Source organism: Mustela nigripes, chromosome X (genome assembly GCF_022355385.1).
Source record: "Mustela nigripes isolate SB6536 chromosome X, MUSNIG.SB6536, whole genome shotgun sequence".
Classification (NCBI taxonomy): Eukaryota; Metazoa; Chordata; class Mammalia; order Carnivora; family Mustelidae; genus Mustela; species Mustela nigripes.
Window position 1 is genome coordinate 109,670,833 of NC_081575.1, and position 19,695 is coordinate 109,690,527.

At 38.0% G+C, this 19,695-nt stretch overlaps 1 protein-coding gene across 1 annotated transcript in view; it reads right to left on the reverse strand.

Annotated features, from left to right (window-relative positions):
• Positions 1–2,901: 2,901 nt before the first annotated feature.
• PPEF1 (protein phosphatase with EF-hand domain 1) overlaps positions 2,902–19,695 on the reverse strand; it is a 72,055-nt gene continuing 55,261 nt past the window's right edge. The window contains exons 13-16 of the mRNA XM_059385302.1: positions 12,722–12,828; positions 5,884–6,047; positions 4,277–4,361; positions 2,902–3,494 (exon numbers count right to left, since the gene is read on the reverse strand). Of these exons, the coding sequence (XP_059241285.1) occupies positions 3,286–3,494; positions 4,277–4,361; positions 5,884–6,047; positions 12,722–12,828 (565 nt within the window). The 3' untranslated portion in view covers positions 2,902–3,285. The remainder of the gene's footprint in view (positions 3,495–4,276; positions 4,362–5,883; positions 6,048–12,721; positions 12,829–19,695) is intronic.

Genomic DNA, 19,695 nt, shown 5'->3' on the forward strand with positions numbered 1-19,695 from the left:
ATTGCAGTTGAGAACTATGAAATAAAAATGAACAAACAAAAAAACCTTCTGCGTAAAAATCTATGTCAGAAGGAAACCTGAAAAAAACCCGAACTATATTGTTCACCCCAAACTAATAACACTGTATGTTAACTGAAATTATAATAAAACTGTAAGAATATACTTCTATTAGAAAGAAAGTGAAAAATAAAGTCACAGACTGGGAGAAGATAATCTGCTCCCCAGATAAGCAAAGGATTGTTATCAAGGAGAGCTTTAAAGTTCCTAGAAATCAGTAAGAAAAAGAAAAATGAGGAAAGGGGGAAAAAAATGAGGAAAAGAACAAGCATTTTCTTAAAAGAAAACAGACTGCCAAACAAAAATGTGTTCCATCTCATTTGTAATAAATATAAATTAAAAGTGAGATTTCACAACTCTCTATATATTGTACATAAATACTTTGTCAAATTGAAATGTGGCTGAACATAACTCATGTTTCAAGCGGGAGTTTTACAACATTCAGTAACAATCTTCAGTAAAACCTAACTACATTTTTAGGTAAAATTTCCAACAAAGGCATTTAATTTCAGAGATTAGAAGCCCAAGGAAGAAGATGAGAGTTCCAGAAAGGACCCCCAAAATAGATAACCAAATGATACTCAGGAAGCAACAAAAAGACTCATTCTTGACCACCAGGGATTGGACGTTTCTCGAAACCACTATCCTGGGATTATCAGTGGATTTTCACGTGAGATAATGGGGCAGAAGCTCTGTATACACCAGGGAGTACACATTCAGAGCACTCATCAAGATTCTGTTCTTTTGGGGCGCCTGGGTGGCTCAGTTGGTTGCACGACTGCCTTCAGCTCAGGTCATGATCCCGGGGTTCCGAGATCGAGCCCCACATCAGGCTCTCCCTGCTCAGTGGGGAGCCTGCTTCTCCCTCTGCCTGCCGTTCCCCCTGCTTGCTCGCTCTCTCTCTCTCTCTCTCTCTCGCTCTCAAAAAGAAAAAAAAAAAAAAGATTGCTCTCTTGGAACCACTCTCAGTACAAAATTCTGTATTAGTCGGGGTTTTATAGATACATAAAACCAGCAGAAGGGGTTGACACAAAAGTGGGATCTGGGTAAACAGGTTCTGGAAGACGCCTTACCTGGTGTTGGAGCTCGAAGTCCTCAGTCAGGAGGGGAAGATGAACACAGGCTCGAACCCACACACACACACAAGCCGGCACCGCACAAGGACGGACCGCAGCCAGAGTCCCTTCCTACCGTTTCTGGCGTTGGTGATGAGGCCGTGCTGTGGAAGCCACGGCCCTTCATCACGGAGCTGACACACACCTGGCCCGGGTGCCTCATCACGGAGCTGACACACACCTGGCCCGGGTGCCTCCTCACGGAGCTGACACACACCTGGCCCGGGTGCCTCATCACGGAGCTGACACACTCCTGGCCCAGGAATCAGAGAAGCTGACGGAGGATCCAGGGGAACTCAGAGCAATTGTGGGCCACTTCACACCAACAAAGTGACTCCGCAGCTCAGCAACAGTGTGTGCGAGCTACAGTATGGCTGCTACTTCCCTTGGCCTTCCCAATCACTCAAGAGTCTCCCTGGCCACCCACTTTAACCGGAAACATATGAGAACAGGCATTCTGAGAAATGCGGTTCAGCCTAGCCAAACTGACACACTGCAAAGCTGTCACATTCTTTAATGGTTGTGTCTCTTCCGAACCTCCTTTTGTTCTAGAGTTAGCCTTAGTAAATTACATTTTTCTCTAAGAAACAGTCTATTCACCTATTTTTAAAAATAGTTACTCATCATATTCTTGGGAACTATTTTTAGCAATTTCTGGTAGAGCTACAGTTGTATTCCTTTTCACTCATTAATATGGCTATCTTATGTTGTTTCTAATTTAATTACATTATTATCAGAGAATGTAGTATCTTTGTTTTTGGTTGCTTGGTATTTGAGATATGTGTTGAAGTCTAGTAGAGGGTCAATTTTTATAAATGTTCCATGTGTGCTTGAAAACAATGTGTATTATCTAAAATTAATTCCAGAGTGCCTGCACACGCGTGCGCGCGCGCACACACACACACAAAATTCAGTGGATTAACTGGGTTGTCCAAAAATCTATACACTGTTCTGTTATATAAGTGGTCTATTCCTGACATAGGTGTATTAAAAATCTCCCTCTATCAATTTTTCCTAGTAATTACGTCAATTTTTGCATTATAAATTTTAAAGCTGTTATTGGATGCCTATGTGTTTATAATTCTTTTATCATCATGGTGAATCATTCCTCTTAGCATTCAATAATGACCCCTTTTATCCCTAATGATATTTCTGCCTCAAAGGCTATATCCTGTCCAACATTAGTACTGCTACAGTTTTAATTATGCTCTTTTTTTATTGCCCACTAGGGCTTTCTATTACTTTCTTACCAGCTCAGCTATGCATTTAAAAAAGATATTTGTTACATTTTATCCATTATTCCTGGTGTGTGTACCAGGTAGTTGTGGATATCTAACCTGGCATATTGATAGATCTTAAGGTTCTCAAAATTAGAAAAAAATGAAATGCATACTCGCCTTTAGAGAGAAATCTAGATGCTTGATATGCATTCAGGATAGTAGAATAAATTGCACAACGTGTGCATAACCAAAGCCCCATCTCCCCGTGAAGGCGGCAAACGATATTAACTGTAGGGCTCAATCTGAATTGTGTTCACCTTGTGTCTCCAACAGACAAGACAAAAAAAATAGGTTTTTTCAAACAATATACTCCCACAGCTTCCCCCAAGAGTTCGATATGGGCCCCATCCCTCAAGGGTGGTTCCCCCAAGATTGAGAATCACTGGTTTATGGTCTCCAAAGAAGATTCAGTTTAAAGATGGACATATTTTATTCCATTAACAGTTTGGTATGCCTCCTCCCATCCCTCGGTCACTCACACATGTTGCACTTTTCTCTGGTGCTCTGTGGGTTCCTTTCACATGTTTCCAAACTGCTCTGGTCTCCTGGTCCAAGAGGCCAACACTAGGATCAAACCCAGTTTCTACTTGGCAATGTATGAGTCCTAAATCCTATCAGCTGGATCCAAATCCTATCAGCTGACATTTAACCTAGTTTACCAATTACCACTTCATGGGGACTTCAAACCCCATACTATACATCTGCTTGTGGCATGAATGGGGGGGGGGGGTCTACCTTTCTCTACTACTGATTATGAATTACAAGGGTTTTGCAAAGATGGCGCCAGTAATTTGGGCCCAAGAGTTTACAAGGAGGGAAAGCCCTCGTTCTTGCTAAGGAGATTGGCCATCTGATTTGTTCAACTTCTCCAATTTATGCACTACATAGAAAGCCTTAAGAAACTCATTAAAGTCAATGCTTCCATCTTTGTTTAAGTCCATTCTTTCAGCGAGCTCATCAATTTGAAAATCCTCAATGTGAATGCTGTAGTGACTATTGAAGAGTTTCCACATGGCACGAAATTCTTCCATGGAAATCAGGCCTAAAGGAATAAAGAAGAAGGTGTGAGTGTTGGTTTTAAGACCCACCTAATGGAGGGGGGGGGACTTATACTGATTGAAGAATCCTAATGAGAAGCTCACTCACATGCCCAAACATCGAGACACTGAAGGAAATAAAAAAGTCAGACTGTCAATTTAAGACACAATATGTCACTTTCTCGTACCTGAAATTCTTCCAGGTCCAGATTATACTCAAGGTCCTGAGGTTATTCCAAACCTGGAAGTAGTATACACCGAAGGGATGGGGGTAGACTGTGGACTGTGGGGCTCTATTTAAGGGAAAGGGACATCAAAGCAGAGGGAGAAGATACTCTGGCCCTCAATAAGATAATGGTAAACAATGGCTCTGCCATGTTTTATAGACAATGATTTACTTTCATATTTTGATTATTGACCTTTGGTATTCAATGATCTCTGCAGTTGGGGAGTATCTGATTTTTTTTTTTATTGCCTGGAGTAACCACTATGTTTAAATGGCCAGGAAATTATCTTTTCATCTGTGCTGGTGACTTATAAAAGGAGCTATTCTTGTCCAATAGATGCAGAGGCCTATAGGGACAGTAAGGTCTTAAATACAGTTTTTAGACAAACTAAATAATAATAATAATAATAATAATATTTAACATAAGTTTATTCATCCCCCTAGCCCAGGTTAATTCAAGTTTGGGCAAAGAATGCAACAGATGAAAGCTGAATTCTGCTTTCCGAGAAACAGATTAGCCTTTGCCTTCTACTGCTATCGAACTAATCGATGCTCGTTTACCTGAGTGATCAGAGTCAATGACATTGAAGATGATTTGCAGGTCAGAGCGGTATCTGTACAGAGTTTCAATTAGAGTAGACTGAGCCTAAAATAAAGATGTTCTAAGTGTTAAAACACATAGAATTAATAACACAGGTCAATTGTAGTAAATGTAGCAAACACAAAACATTATCACCAGTTCAAAGGATGTGATTCAGATAGAAACGAGATGACAGGCCTTCCTTGGAGGACCAGCCCTCATTAATCAAAGACAAGACCATGCTCTTGTATGCGGAACCAAGTGCAGCCTGCGTGGGTCAGGGGACAGGGCCCATGCCATTCAGGAAGCAAGGAACAGCAGCCAACATTTACTGAGAAAACCGAGTGCAGGCTCTATGAGAAGAGTTTTCCATGGGAAACCCTCCATGAGAGTTTTCATTTCATTCTGTCCTCAACAAGAGGCCCGGGGAACAGAATTATTATGCCCATTTTCCAGATTAGAAAACAGGTAAAGTTCAGTTTCTCAAGGTTCACATAGTTGGTAAAGGGGATCTGACTCTCAGCTGCCTAAAGCCAAGGCCTATGGGTTTGGCCATCACGGTTTACTGCCTCTTAGATAAAGCCTAAAGCCTTCTCCGTGTGGGTGTTTCACTCTCCCACTCGCACTTTGCTTTTCTTCCCTCTGCTCTTACTTTGCTATCTCCCCTGCAAACAATCACCCCAATCTCAGTCCCCATCAGCTCCCTTTCAGCCAGTGTTATAACCAATTGCCAAAGGGTTGTTAACTAGTAAGTATGGGGGGTGGTGTCTGGTAATTCTTCCTGCGGTATTCTCATTTTAATAAGAGATTCTAAAGTTTACAAGTCTTTAAGGCATAAAATGTCATGTCAGCTAGTCTATACCCTTACAGTTTAACAGGGGCTCTGCTGAGTATTTTAAGGGGGAGTTGAATGAAAGAATGGATGTCAGAGAATCATATATTTGACATGGATTTGCTTGCAGAAGCCTTTTTCTTCTTTTTCCATCTTGCCTATCCTTAGAAGGCACAAATTTCACAAACAGATCACAATGTACCTGGGAGAGCATCCTTAGGCCTTTCCCAAGACTGCCACACCCATCCATTAGATGATTCTCACTCCCCAACTTTTCTTTTTCCTTTTTTTAAAGAAAGATTTTATTTATTTATTTGTCAGAGAGAGAGCATGAGAGCAGGGTGAGGGGCAGAGGGAGAGGCAGACTCCCCACTGAGCAGAGAGCCTGATGCGAGGCTTGATCCCAGGACCCTTAACGAACTGAGCCATGCAGGCGCACCATCCCCAACATTTCAGAGGACTGAGTTCCTCTTATAGGTCGTCTGAAGGGTGTTTTGCTCAAGCCAGGTTTTATTTGTCTGTTTTTGCTTTTTTCTTTTTAAGAGAGTAAGCACATGTGTGTGGGGGGGAGGGCAAAGGGAGAGAGGATCCCAAGCAGACTCCACTCTGAGCTCAGAGCCTGACTTGGGGCTGGATCCCACAATCCGTGAGATCATGACCTGAGCCAAAAGCAAAAATCTGATGCCTAACTCGACTGAGCCACCCAGGCGCCCCATCGCTCCAGACAGGCTTTAGCTGGAGCTACGTTTCACTTGCCTCTTTCACAGGTTTCTGAATGTGGATATCCTGGAAGGTGGACATGTAGTTAATATTTCCATTTTTGTCTGTGGTTACCAGATGTGGACTCAGGGATCTCCATGGTAAGTTCAGCCCCAAAGTGTTCTCCATGGAGAAGGCCCACTGGCCCATAGAAAGTTTTCCTAACAACAATAACAACAACAATAACAACAAAGCCCATATCATTGGTTGATAATTTGGTAAAGAAATGCAACTTACTTGGAAGAACCAAGTTTCGAAGGCCCGGGGTTTCGAAGCCTGGGTTCCTCCTGTTCCCCTCTGTGATCTGTCCCAACAGGCACCGTAGCTCTGGTGCATAATATAGAAATTCCCCACTTCCACTCATCACCCTGTGCTCATCACGACCAGTGCCCCCCTTCATCCCTATCACCTGTCTCACCCATTCCCCCACCACCTTCCTTCTGGTAGCCAGAAGTGTGTTCTCCAGAGTGAAAAGTCTGTTTCTTGATCTGCCTCTCTTTCTCTCATTTTATCCCTTTGCTTCTTTCATTTCTTAAATTCCACAGATGAGTGAAATCATACGGTATTTGTCTTTCTCTGACTTATTTCACTAAGCTTAATTCTCTCTAGCTCCATCTGTGTCATTGCAAAGGGCAGGATTTTCTTTTTTATGGCTGAGTAATATTCCATTGTGTGTCCATATACCACTACTCTCTATCCATTCATCCATTCATGGACACTTGCATTGCTTCTGTATCTTGGCTGTTGTAGATAATGCTGCTATAAACATAGGGACGTGTGTATCCCTTTGAATTAGTGCTCTTGTATTCTTTGGGTAAACACCCTGTAGTGTGATTGCCAGATTAAAAGGTAGTTCTATTTTTAAATTTTTGAGGAACCTCCATACTATTTTCCATAGTGGCTGCACCATTTTGCATTCCCACCAATAGTGCATGGAGGTTCCTGTTTCTCCACATCCTCGCCAACACCTGTTGTTTCTCGTATTGTTGGTTTTAGCCATTCTGAAAGTGTGAGGTAATAGCTCACTGTGGTTTTGATCTGCATTTCCCTGACGATGAGTGATGATGAGCATCTTTTCATGTGTTTGTTGGCCATATTCTTTTTTTAAAAATTAAAGTTCAACACATACAGACAAGTTCACGAAATAAATTCAGAGCTCAGTGAATTGTCACGAGGGAGTTCCTATGTAGCCACCACCAAGGATAAGAAATAGAACATCGCCAAATACGTATGATTTCACTCATGTGAAATTTAAGAAACAAAACAAACGAGCACAGGGAAAAAAAAGAAAGAAGCAAACCAAGAAATAGACTTTTAACTATAGAGAACACACTGATGGTCACCAGAGGGGAGGTGGGTGGGGGCATGGGGTTAAACAGGGGAAGAGACCCGGGTGACATGTGAAAGTACTGAATCATCATATTGCACACCTGAAACTAATATTACACTGTTTGTTAACTAATTGGAACCTAAACAAAAACTCAAAGTTTAAAAAAAAAAAAAAAAAAAAGAACACTGTCAATATTCAAAAGGCCCTCTTGTGGCCTCTCACAATTACTACCACCACCCACTTTTCCCAAGGAGAGCTGCCATCTTGATTTCTATCACTATAATTAACCTCTTGTCTTTTTTGATCCATATGTAAATGGAATCACGAGGTATATATTTCAGGGGGAGTCTGACTCCTTTTGCTCAACACTAAGTGCATGAGAGTCAGCCATGTTTTCTATTCAGTTTCAGCATCTTTATTGTCATTGGTGTATGGCATTCCGTGGTGTGAATACACACAATTTATATATCCATTCAACTGTTGGTGGGCATCAGGGTTATCCCCAGTTTGAGGCTATCACAAACAGTGTTGCTAAGAACATTTTTGTACATGCCCTTTTGGTGCATTGAACCTATAATTCAATTTGAAAAGAATTTATATCTTGATAACTTCAGCCCTTAAACACAGTAATATCTACCCACTTATTCCAATCCTTTTAAATTTCCTTTAATAATATTTTAGAAATCTCATACATCAGTCATTAGGCTCGTTCCTCAATTCTTGCTTATCTGCTGTGAATGGTATCTTTTAAGATTCTCATTATCTAAAAGTTAATTCTTAGCTCTATCTGTTATTAGTTTATTCCCCCCCAGCTCCAAATCTACCCTTCTTTGCCCTGTTTTGTGATACTGGAACTGAACCCTGTAAATATTTCTCTTTTGGCACCTGGTATAATGTCAAGAGAGGGCACAGGAAGGATGCTCTAAGACTTGGCAGAAGAAATACCTCTGGTATGCTTTCCTTCTTGCTTTTATAGCACAGCATGGTTGCCAGAGGTGTGTGGGAAATGCATTGGCACCCACTATCTAGTCAATTTTACCAATACCAGAGTGAATGGCTTCCTTGCCAGGAGTGTGTGGGAGACTCAGTGGTACACAGCCTAAAGAGGGTTTTGCTGGCACCCCAGTGGGTGGCTCCATCCTCTTCAGTCCTGACCCACCAGCTATAGATCATCTTTGATATGAGACACCTGAGCGAACTTCCACCCCACCTAGTGAGCCACAGTCACTCCCTGTCCAATGAGATCTGAATCTTAGCCTTGGAGGGAGTAGGGGGCTATTCTAAGTTTGTTCCTTCCTTGGGTACACTTTCTTAGCCTTAGAGATAATAGCTGCTCCCTATAATTTCTAATCCTGTATCCTTTAGAGTTCTCTTTTAGCCATTTTAGTAATTAATCACCTTTAACTAGTTAATAATTCTTTATATTAAACTTCCCTGTTCAAATGATTGCTGTGGTTTCTGAGTCCTCAACAGATTCTAACCAATATACTAATATATGGAAATGCAATCAATTTCTGTGTATTGACACTGTGTTCTACAAGTTGTTAAATTCACTTATTAATTCTAAGAGTTTTTCTTTGTCTTTATTTAGGTTTTCTTTATACTCGATTATGTTGTCTACACATAGTAACATTTTATTTCTTCCTTTCTAATTCTTATCATCTTATTTAACTTGCCTTATTGCAGTAGCTAGCATCCCTAATAGAGTGTTGAACAATCTTGACAGTACACATCTGTATTAGTTTCCTACTGCTGCTGTAACAAATTACTACAGACTTAGTGGCTTAAAATAACACAGATTTATTCTCTTAAAGTTCTGGAGATTAGAAGCCCAAAATCTGCTTGCTAGGCCAAGTCCAAGTGTCAGCAGGGCTGGTTCCTTTGGGAAACTCTGATGGGAGGACCCATTTTCTTCCCCTTTTCGGCTTCTAAAGGCTGCCTATATTCCTTGACTTGAGGCACCTTCCTCCGTTTTCAGGATGTATTGTTTAATATTTGCTTCCATCAGCACATCACCTTTTCCTCTGACTCCGACTCCTCCTACATCCCTCTTGAAAGGACCATCCTGATTATATCGATTCCACCTAGATAACGCAGGGTAGTCTCCCTAGGTCAAGATCATTGTTCTAATTACATCTGCAAATCCCTTTAGCCATATAAGTAAGGTAACATTCAGAGATTCTGGGGATTAGGCTATGGACACGTTGGGGGATGGGAATTATTCAGCATCTTTCTCTCATTCCCCATCTTAGAAGAAAAGGTTTCAACATTACTCCATCAAGTGTGCTTTTTTCTATAGGCTTTGTTAGACATCCTTTATGAGATTAAGGAAATTTTCTTCTGTTTTTAGTTTTCTAAGTGTGATATCAAGGTAAAACACATCCAACAATTTTTCTTATTTTGGGAGAATCATAACTTCTTTAATTTTGTTAAAGCAGTGAATTAAACTGATTGATTTCTGAATGTTAAAACAAGCTACAATTCCTAACATTTCTAGACTAAACCAAACTTGGTTGTAATTTAACCTTTTGTTAATATTCCATTTAGGATTTTTTTCATCTAAGTTTATGAGCAAGATTAGCTATTAACTTTCCTTTTCCATAATGTTTTTGTTGGGTTTTGGTATCAAGGTTATGCTGACCTCCTAAAATAATCTTGGAAATATCCCTTGTATTTCCATTCTCTGGAAGAGTTTTATAATACTGGTTTTATTCTTAAATGTATATTGTAATGGTTAATGAGGCTATCTGAACTAAGCTGTCTTTGGGACAAGTTGCAAAATTTCATATCCATTTTCTTCAACAGTTATAGGATTGTTGAGATTTTCTATTTCTTTTTGTGTCTGTTTTGGCAAGACAGTGGGTATGTGTAACGTATTTTAGGAATTTGTCCATTTAATATAAAGTGTTAATTATTAGCACAAGAGTTTCTTTTTTTTCCCAAGATTTTATTTATTCATCTGACAGAGAGAGAAGCACATGCACAAGCAGGGGGAGGGGCAAATGGGAGAGAGAGGAGCAGGCTCTCTGCTGAGCAGAGAGCTCAATACAGGGCTCAATTCCTGGACCACAGGATCATGACCTGAGCCAAAGGCAGATGTTTAATGACAAAGCCCAGGTGCCCGAGCATAAGAGTTTCTATAATACATCTTATGAGCTTTTTAATACCTGTAAAGTCTGTAGTAACATCTCTCTTCTCAATTCTGGCATCGATTATTTCTCTTTCTCTGTCTGTCTCCTTACCAGTGTTTTATCAGATTTACTAGTTTCTTCAAAGAATCTTTATTTTTTTACTTTGTTGATCTTAGTTTCATCTTTTAAAATATTAAAATATATGTATGTTCAGTGCTTCTCTAACTTGTATCTTATAAGTTTCAATATGTTGCATTTTCATTCAGTTGCAGAATTCTAGTTTCCACTGTTATTTTTCCTTTTATCTAAGGGCTATTTAGCATTATATTTCTTATTTCTAAGCCCCAGGGAATTTTCTGGCTACCTTCTGTCAATTCACTATGACAGAAAATTTATTCTGTATGTTTCTTATACAAAAATTTGTTGAGATTTGCCTTCTGTTCCAGTTTATGATCAATATTTGTAAATGTTCCATTTGTGCTTGACAAAAATGTATATTCTGCAATGTTGGGTGCAGAGTTCTATATACGTCTTTTAGGGGAAGTCTACTAATCTTTTTGTCCGTTAATTCTTTTAGTCAAAGGGGTATTAAAATCTCCCAATGTGATGGTAGATTTATCTACTTTTATTTGTTCTGTTGATTTTCTTAAATATATTTTTGAGGCTATAAATCAATACATATACATTTAGAATGGATTCAATTGTCAAACTATTTTATCATTACAAAGTGTCCCTTTTTATTTTGAGTAATGTATATTTCCTTGAAATCTACTTTGTCTAATATTAATAGAGCTCTTACAACTTTGGTCTTGTGTTTTCATGTTGTATCTTTCTCTAAGTTTTGGTTTCAGTATTTTTTATATATGATTCCACTGTTTACAGGTTTCTATTGCAACTATGGAGAAGTCTAATAACAGTACAACTGTTTTTTCTTTGTAGCAATGTGTATTTCTCTCTGCTTCCAAGACTTTTTTTAAAAGATTTTATTTATTTGACAAAGAGAGAGATCACAAGTAGGCAGAGAGGCAGGCAGAGAAAGAGGGGGAAGCAAGCTACCCGCTGAGCAGAGAGCCTGACGCAGGGTTCCATCCCAGGACCCTGAGATCATGACCTGAGCTGAAGGCAGAAGCTTTACCCACTGAGCCACACAGGTGCTCCCCAAGATATTTTTATTTGCTGTTGGTGTCCTGTAGTTTCTCCACAAGTGTGTATAGGTGTGTATTTATTTTTTTTATCCTGTTTGAGAAACACTGTACCTCTCTACCTGTGAATGTGAGTTGGCTTATCAGTTCTGGAAAAGTCTCAGCCATAATCATGTCAAATATATCCTCTCTTACAGTCTTTTCTCCTGGGACCCTGAGTAGATGTATGTTAGACTTGACTTTACTGTCCATAACACTTAATATTTCTAATTCCTTCTTAAGCAATGTCTAATCTTCTGTTTAACCCATCCGTTATGGTTTTTTTTTTTTTTTCGTTATGGGTTTTCTTAAACAAGTATATTTTTTTATCTATTTGGTTCTTCAAATTGTTTTCAAATGCATGTCTGCAATTCCATCTTTTATTTCATTAAACATTTCTTAGTTGTTTGTATTTGCATTTGAAAATTCTAATATCTGATGTCTTTAGGGAATTAAATCTGTAGTTTGTTCTTTCTGTTGACTCTTACTCATGGTAGCTTGCCTCGCTGTTTCACAATCTTTGGTTATGAGCTCGTGGTTGATCTTAATCTCTGGATACATTAGTGGCCAAAATTAGGGATGCATCCCTTGAACATGGATTTGCATTTGCTTGCCAAGAGTGGGGGGCACTACAAACATAGGCCTACCGTAGCCTCTTTGAGGGCCCAGGCTTAATGTAGAACTCTCAGATTCAGCTTATCCATCTTTCTTTTATCCCATGGTTTAGTCTCAGGATTGAGTGTTACACCAAAATTAGCATTTGCCCTCAGGACAATCTACTATTTTGTGCTTGCTTGCTACTCCATGCCCCAAATATGGTTTCAAAAAACCTTTCATGGGGAAATAAAATGTTTCCTACATATTTATCTTACTGTGAGGCTGGTAGATGCATTAAAATTCTGTATCCTCTAGAAGCTAGCTGTTACTTAGCAGGAGGGCCTTATGGAGTATCTAGTCTGAGATACCAAAATAGAAGGGTTGTTGTTGTTTTAAGTTGAAAGAAACTTCCTGCAAAGGAGGAATATGGCTTTTTTCAAGCACATAATGGATTATATTTTATTTTTATCTCTATCTTTCCTCGTTAGTAAAAATAGAAAACTGAAATCTTAAGGGAGCAAAAAAAAAAAAGTAAAAACTGATTTTTATGTAAGCTGGTACGTTAAGAAATGGTAAGCATAACATAATTTTATTACCTGATTTACTGCGGTCTTGAAGTTGGAAAGCACGAATGAGGTCAGTTTTTCGTGAAAGCATTCTCTCTTTCAATATCCTGATGGCACTACTTTCCATAGTATTCACCCTATGGTAACAAAACAATTATTGGGTGAAAGAAAGACACATAAACCATACCACTGTGTCTTGTTTTAATGTGTTCCACTTCAAATGAATTGCCTAACTACACACATACCCTGTTAGTAGGTGGTCAGTGTTTTTGTATGTATGTATGTATGTGCATGTATTGTGAAATTTTAAAAGGATTACCACTGGTGTTTTCTTTTTGATTTCCAAGTTTTACATAAGCAACTGATGTCTGAGCATATCCAAGATAATTTTTAAAAACAAGAAAAATAAAGAGGGACTTGCTATAGCAGACATTAAAATTTACTGTGAAGTTGCTAAAACCAAACAATAGGTATTAACACAAAAGAAGACAGATGCATGAGCAGAACAGAATAGAAATTGCATAAACTTAGTGAACTATATATGGGAATAATATATATGACAAAGGGGGTATTACAATTCAGTGGAAAGGGGCTATTTTTTTTTTAACACAGTGCTAGCATAGTTATCTGTCTGAATGCTAAATCACCTCGACCGTTTACAAAAATAAATTCTAAATAAAGGAAGAAGAGAGAAGTAAAGTGGCTATGAGTCATATATCCCCTCCCCCAAAAAGCAGAGAGGGCAGACCCAACTGTATGTTTTCTACAGGAGATACACTTTAGTTTCAAAGATACAAAGAGCTCAAAAGAACAAAAAAAATGTGTATTATGCAAACATCAACCATAAGAGAGTTAGAGTGGCTACACTCTAACTAATAGTAGACAGAATAGACTTGAAGACAAAATATATTACTAGAGATAAAGAGGGATATTTTATAATGATAAAAGAGTCAGACAAGAAGACAACAATTGTAACCATATATGAACCTAACAACAGAGCCCAAAACTATATGAAGCAAAAACAGACAGAATTGAAGGGAGAAAGAGACAATTTAACAATAATAGTTGGGGACTTCAATATTCTACTTTCAATAATGGATATAACAATGAGGCAGAAAATAAAAAAAGGATATAAAAGACTTGGACAGCACTACAAACCAACTAAATTTAATAGATATGTATAAAACACTCTACCCAACAACAGCAGAATATACATTTTTCTAAATCACATATGGAACATTCTCCACAATGGATCCTATGCTACGCCACCGTATAAGTCTCAATAGATTTAACATGATTAACATAATACAAAGTATCTTTTCTGACTACAAAGGGAATAAATTAGAGATTAATAACAGAAAGAAATTTGGGGAAATCCCAAATACAAGGAAATCAAACAACACAATCCTAAATAATCAATGGGTCAAAGAGGAAATCACAAGAGAAATTGGAATATACTTTAAGATAAATGAAGATTAAAACACAATATGTCAAAATGCATGAGACATAACCAAAATAGTGCTTAGAAGAAAATTTGTAGCTACAAATGCCTATATTAAAAAAGATCTCACGTGCTCAGCTAGCAGGAGCTGCTGACCACCCGCAGGCGCGCGCTGACCACCCGCAGGCGCCTGCGTTAAAAAAAAAAAAAAAAAAAAAAAAAAAAAAAGATCTCAAATCAATAACATAATCTCTGCTTTCAAAAACTAGGAAAAAAAGAGTAAACTGAAAGAAAACAGATGGAAAGAATAAAGAATAGAGGAAAACTATAGGCATAAATGTTTTATAGTACTTCTAAGGTATTTTTACATATTGAAGGTTTGTGGTAACCCTGCACTGAGCAAGCTTATCAATGACATTTTTCGAATAATATTTGCTCACTTTGTGTCTCTGTCACATTTTGGTAATTCTCACAGTATTTCAAACTTTTCCATTATTATTTTGTTATGGTGATCTATGATCAGTGATCTTTAATTTTAGTATTGTAATTGTTTTGGGGTGCCACAAACTATGCCCACATAGGACAGCCACTTAATTGATATTGTATCTGTTCTGACTGCTCTACTGACCAGTCATCCCTCATCGCTCTCTCTCTCCTTGAGCCTCCCTATTTCCTTAGACTAATTATTAAACCTACAGTGGCCTCTAAATGTTCAAGTTAAAGGGAGTCAAAGGTCTCTCACTTTATATTTTTTAAGTTTATTTATTTATTTTTAGTAATCTCTACAACCAATGTAGGGATCAAAGTCACAACCCTGAGATCAAGAGTCACATGTTCTTCTGACTGAGGCAGCCAGGCGCCCCTCTCATATTAAATCAAAAGCTAGAAATGATTAAGCTTAGTGAGGAAGGCATGTTGAAAGCCAAGAGAGGCTGAAGACTAATCTTCTTGTGCCCAAAAGTTAGTCAAGTTTTTAATGCAAAGAAAGAAATTTTTGAAGGAAATTAAAAGTGATATCCCAATAAACCCAAATGATAGGAAAATGGAACAGCCTTATTGCTGATATGGAGAAAGTCTAAGTGGTCTGGTTAGAAGATCAAACCAGTCACCATATTCTCTTAGGCCAAAGCCTAAAATCCTAAAAAAAAAAATAAAATTAAAGTATACATGTTGTTTTTTAGATATGCTACTGCACACTTAACAGACTACAGTATAATGCAAACATAACTTTTATATGCACTAGGAAACTGAAAAATTCTCCTGACTTGCTTTATTGTAAGATTTGCTTTATTTATTTATTTTAAAGATTTTATTTATTTATTTGACAGATGGAGATTACAAGTAGGCAGAGAGGCAGGCAGAGAGAGAGGGGGAAGCAGACTCCCTACTGAGCAGAGAGCCCGATGCGGGGCTCGATCCCAGGACCCTGAGATCATGACCTGAGCTGAAGGCAGAGGCTTTAACCTACTGAGCCACCCAGGCGCCCTAAGATTTGCTTTATTACGGTGGACTGAAACTGAACCTGCAGTATCTCTGTGGTGTGCCTGTAAATGAAATAGAAAACAGAAAAACAATAGAGAAAATCAATAAAGCCAAAAATTGGTTCTTCCAAAAAGATCAATAAAATTGACAAACTTTAGCTAGACTGGCCAAGAAAAAAGGAATGAAGGACTCAAATTTCTAAAATCAGGCATGAAAGAGGGGTCATCACAATTGACCTCACAGAAATAAAAGGTTATGAGGGAATACTATAAGCAATTATACACCAACAAATTAGATAATCCAGAAGAAATGGACAAATTCCTATAAAGATACAAACTACCAAAACTGACTAAGAAGAAATAGAAAACCTGAACAGACTTAGAACAGATAAAAAGATTGAGTAAGTAATCGAACAAGTTCTTATGAAGAAAAGCTCAGGATGAGATGGCTTCACTGGTGAAGTCTACCAAACATTTAAAGAAAAATTAATACCAATCACACAAACTCCTCAAAAAAAGTATTGAGCATACTACCCATCTTGTTATACATACCCATATTATAATATGAAGCCAATATTTTATCCTGACACCAAAACCAAAGATCACGAGAAAACTACACATCACTATAACACCTCTTATGAATATAGATCGAGGGGCATCTGGCTGGCTCAGTCAGTAGAGCACACAATTCTTGATTTCAGGGTTGTGAGTTTGAGTCCCATGTTGGATATAGAGATTACTTGAAAAAAATTTTTAATTAAAAAAAAAATGAATATTGGGGCGCCCGGGTGGCTCAGTTCGTTAAGCAACTGCCTTTGGCTCAGGTCATGATCCCAGGGTCCTGGGATCGAGCCCCACATCAGGCTCCCTGTTCAGTGGGGAGCCTTCTTCTCCCTCACCCTCTGCTGCTCTTCCTGTCCTCTCTTGCTCTGTCAAATAAATAAATAAAAATCTTAAAAAAAAAATGAATATAGATGGAAAATCCTCAATAAAATACCAGCAAACTGTACCCAGCAATGTATAAAAAGGATTATATACCATGAACAAGTGGGATTTATCCAAGGAATCAAGGTCTGTTTAATATCTGAAATTTTAAAAATATCATATTAATTTTTTAAAAAGGAACATAAAACACATGATCCTCTCAATAGATACAGAAAAAGCATTTGACAAACTCTAACACTCTTTCATGATAAAAACACTCAATAAATTTGGCATAGAAGGGAACTTCCTCAATCTGATGAGAGGCATCTACATAAAACACATGGCTGATATACTTAATGGTGAAAGACTGAATGTGTCCCTTTTATGAACAGGAACAAAGTAAGGATATCTGCTTTCACCACTTCTAGTCAACATTAATCTAGAGGGTAGCCAGGACAATTAAACAAGAAATAGAAGTAAAAGGCATCCAGATTGGAAAAAAAGTGAAACTATTTTCATCCAGAAATAGTATGATTTTGTATATAAAAAATCCCAAGGAACCTACTAAAAACTATTAGAATTAATAAACAAGTTAATCAAGATTGCACAGTATACAAAAAACAATTGTATTTCTATAGGCTAGAAATGAACAATCCAAAAATTTAAATTAAGAAAGCAATTCTACTTTCTATAGCACTACAAAGAATAAAATACTCAGAAATGAATTTAACAAAGAAATTCAAGATTTTTACACAGAGAAACCAAAACTTTCTTCAAGGAAATTAAAGAGCTAAATAAATAGAACAATATTACATGCTCATGGACTCAAAGACCTAATAATTAGAATGACAATAACCATGGGTGCCTGGTTGGCTCAGACAGTTAAGAATCTGCCTTAGGCTCAGGTCATGATCCCAGAGTCCTGGAATCAAGCCCCACATTTGGCTCCCTGCTCAGCAGGAAGCCTGCTTCTCCCTCTCCCACTCCCCCTGCTTTTGTTCCCTCTCTCAATGTGTCTTTGTCAAATAAATAAACAAAATCTTTTTTTAAAAAATGGCAATAACCAGGAGGGCCTGGGTGGCTTGGTCGGTTAAGCATCTGACTCTTGGTTTTGGCTCAGGTCATGATCTCAGGGTTGAGAAACTGAGCCCCATGTTGGGCTCTGTGCCCAGCAGGGAGTCTGTTTAAGATTCTGTCTCACCCTTTCCCTTTGTGTCTCCCCCTCCCCAAATAAATAAATAAAATCTTTAAAAAATAAAAATAAAATGGCAATGGCCACCAAATATATCTACAGATTCAAAATAATCCCTAACAAAATCCCAGCTGGCATTTTTGTAGAAGTTGACAAGCTGATTCTAAAATTCATATGGAAATGCCGGGGTGCCAGAATAACTGAAACAATCTTAAAAAACAAGAACAAAGTTCAACTCACATTTCCCAGTTTCAAAACTTACTACAAAGCTGCACTAATCAGGACAGTGTATCACTTGCATTAGAATAGAGATACAGATCAATGGAATACAATTTAAAGACTAGAAATAAACCTATACCTTTATCGTCAATTGACTTTTGACAAATGTGCCAAGACAATTACTTGGGAGAAGAATAGTCTTTCCAACTGCTAGTGCTGGGACAACTAGATAGCCACATGCAAAAGAATAAAGTTAAAGCCCTACCTCACACCACATACATTAACTCAAAACGGATCAGATACCCAAATGTAAGTGCTTAATGTATAAAATTCTTAGAAGACAATATAGGAATAAATCCTCATACCTTTGAGTTAGGCAATGGCTTCTTAAATACAACAACAAAAGCACAAGCAAAAAAGAGAGAGAGAGAGAGAAGATTGGATTTCATCAAAATTGAGAATTTTGTGCTGCAAATAATACCATAAGGAAAGGGAAAATATATCCCACAGATTGAGAGAGACTATCTGCAAATCATTTATCTAATAAGTGATGTGTATAGGATATATCAAGAATTCTTGTAACACCATAATAAAAAGAATAATAACTCAATTAAAAATTGAAAAAGGAGGGGCGATTGTGTGGCTCAGTTGGTTGAGTGTCTGTCTTTGACTTGCACCATCAGCCCAGGGTCCTGTAATTGAACACCCAAACCACGCTCCCTGCTGCACAGGGGAGGAAGTCTGCTTCTCCCTCTCCTTCTGCCCCTCCTTCTGCTTGTTCTCTCTCTCTCTCAAATAAATGAATAAAATCTTCTTTGAAAAAGGTGGCACCTGGGTGGCTCAGTGGGTTAAAGCCTCTGCCTTTGGCTCAGGTCATGATCCCAGGGTCCTGAGATGGAGCCCTGTATTGGGTTCTCTGCTCAGCAGGGAGCCTGCTCCACACCCCCCTGCTTGCCTCTCTGCCTACTTGTGATCTCTGTCTGTCAAATAAATAAATAAAAATCTTAAAAAAAAAAAGTTGAAAAGGGATCTGATATAGGCATTTCTTCAAAGAAGATAAACAAATGTCCAATAAGTACATACAAAGGCCCTCAATATTACTGGTCATTAGAAAAATGCAAATCAAATCCACAATAAGATTCTATCTCACATTTACTAAAATGGCTACCATAAAAAAGATCATAATAAGGGTTGGCAAGGATGTATAAAAACTGGAATCCTCATACACTGCTGGTGGGAATGTAAAATTACGCAGACCCTTGGGGATAAAAGCTTACAAGTTACTCAAAATGTTAAAAATAAAGGTACCATATAATCTAACAATTCCACTTTCAGGTATATACCCAAGAGAAATGAAAACATATGTATGCAGAAAATCTGTCCACCAATGTTCAAAACATTATTATTCATAATAGCCAAAAAGTGGAAAAAAGACAACTTTCCATCAATGGTCTGATGAATGGTCAAAGAAAATGTGAACTATTCAAGCTAAAGCTATCTTGAAGAATAAAAATATAACTGGCATTATCGCAATTCCAGACTTCAAGTTATATTACAAAGCTGTAGTAATCAAAACAATATGTTACTGGCACAAAAGTAGACAAAGAGATCAATGGAACAGAATAGAAAACCCAGAAATAAACTCACAGTTATATGGTCAATTAATCTTCAACAAAGCAGGAAAGAATATGTAATGAGGAAAAGACAGTCTCTTCAACAAATGGCTTTGGGAAAACTGGACAGTTAC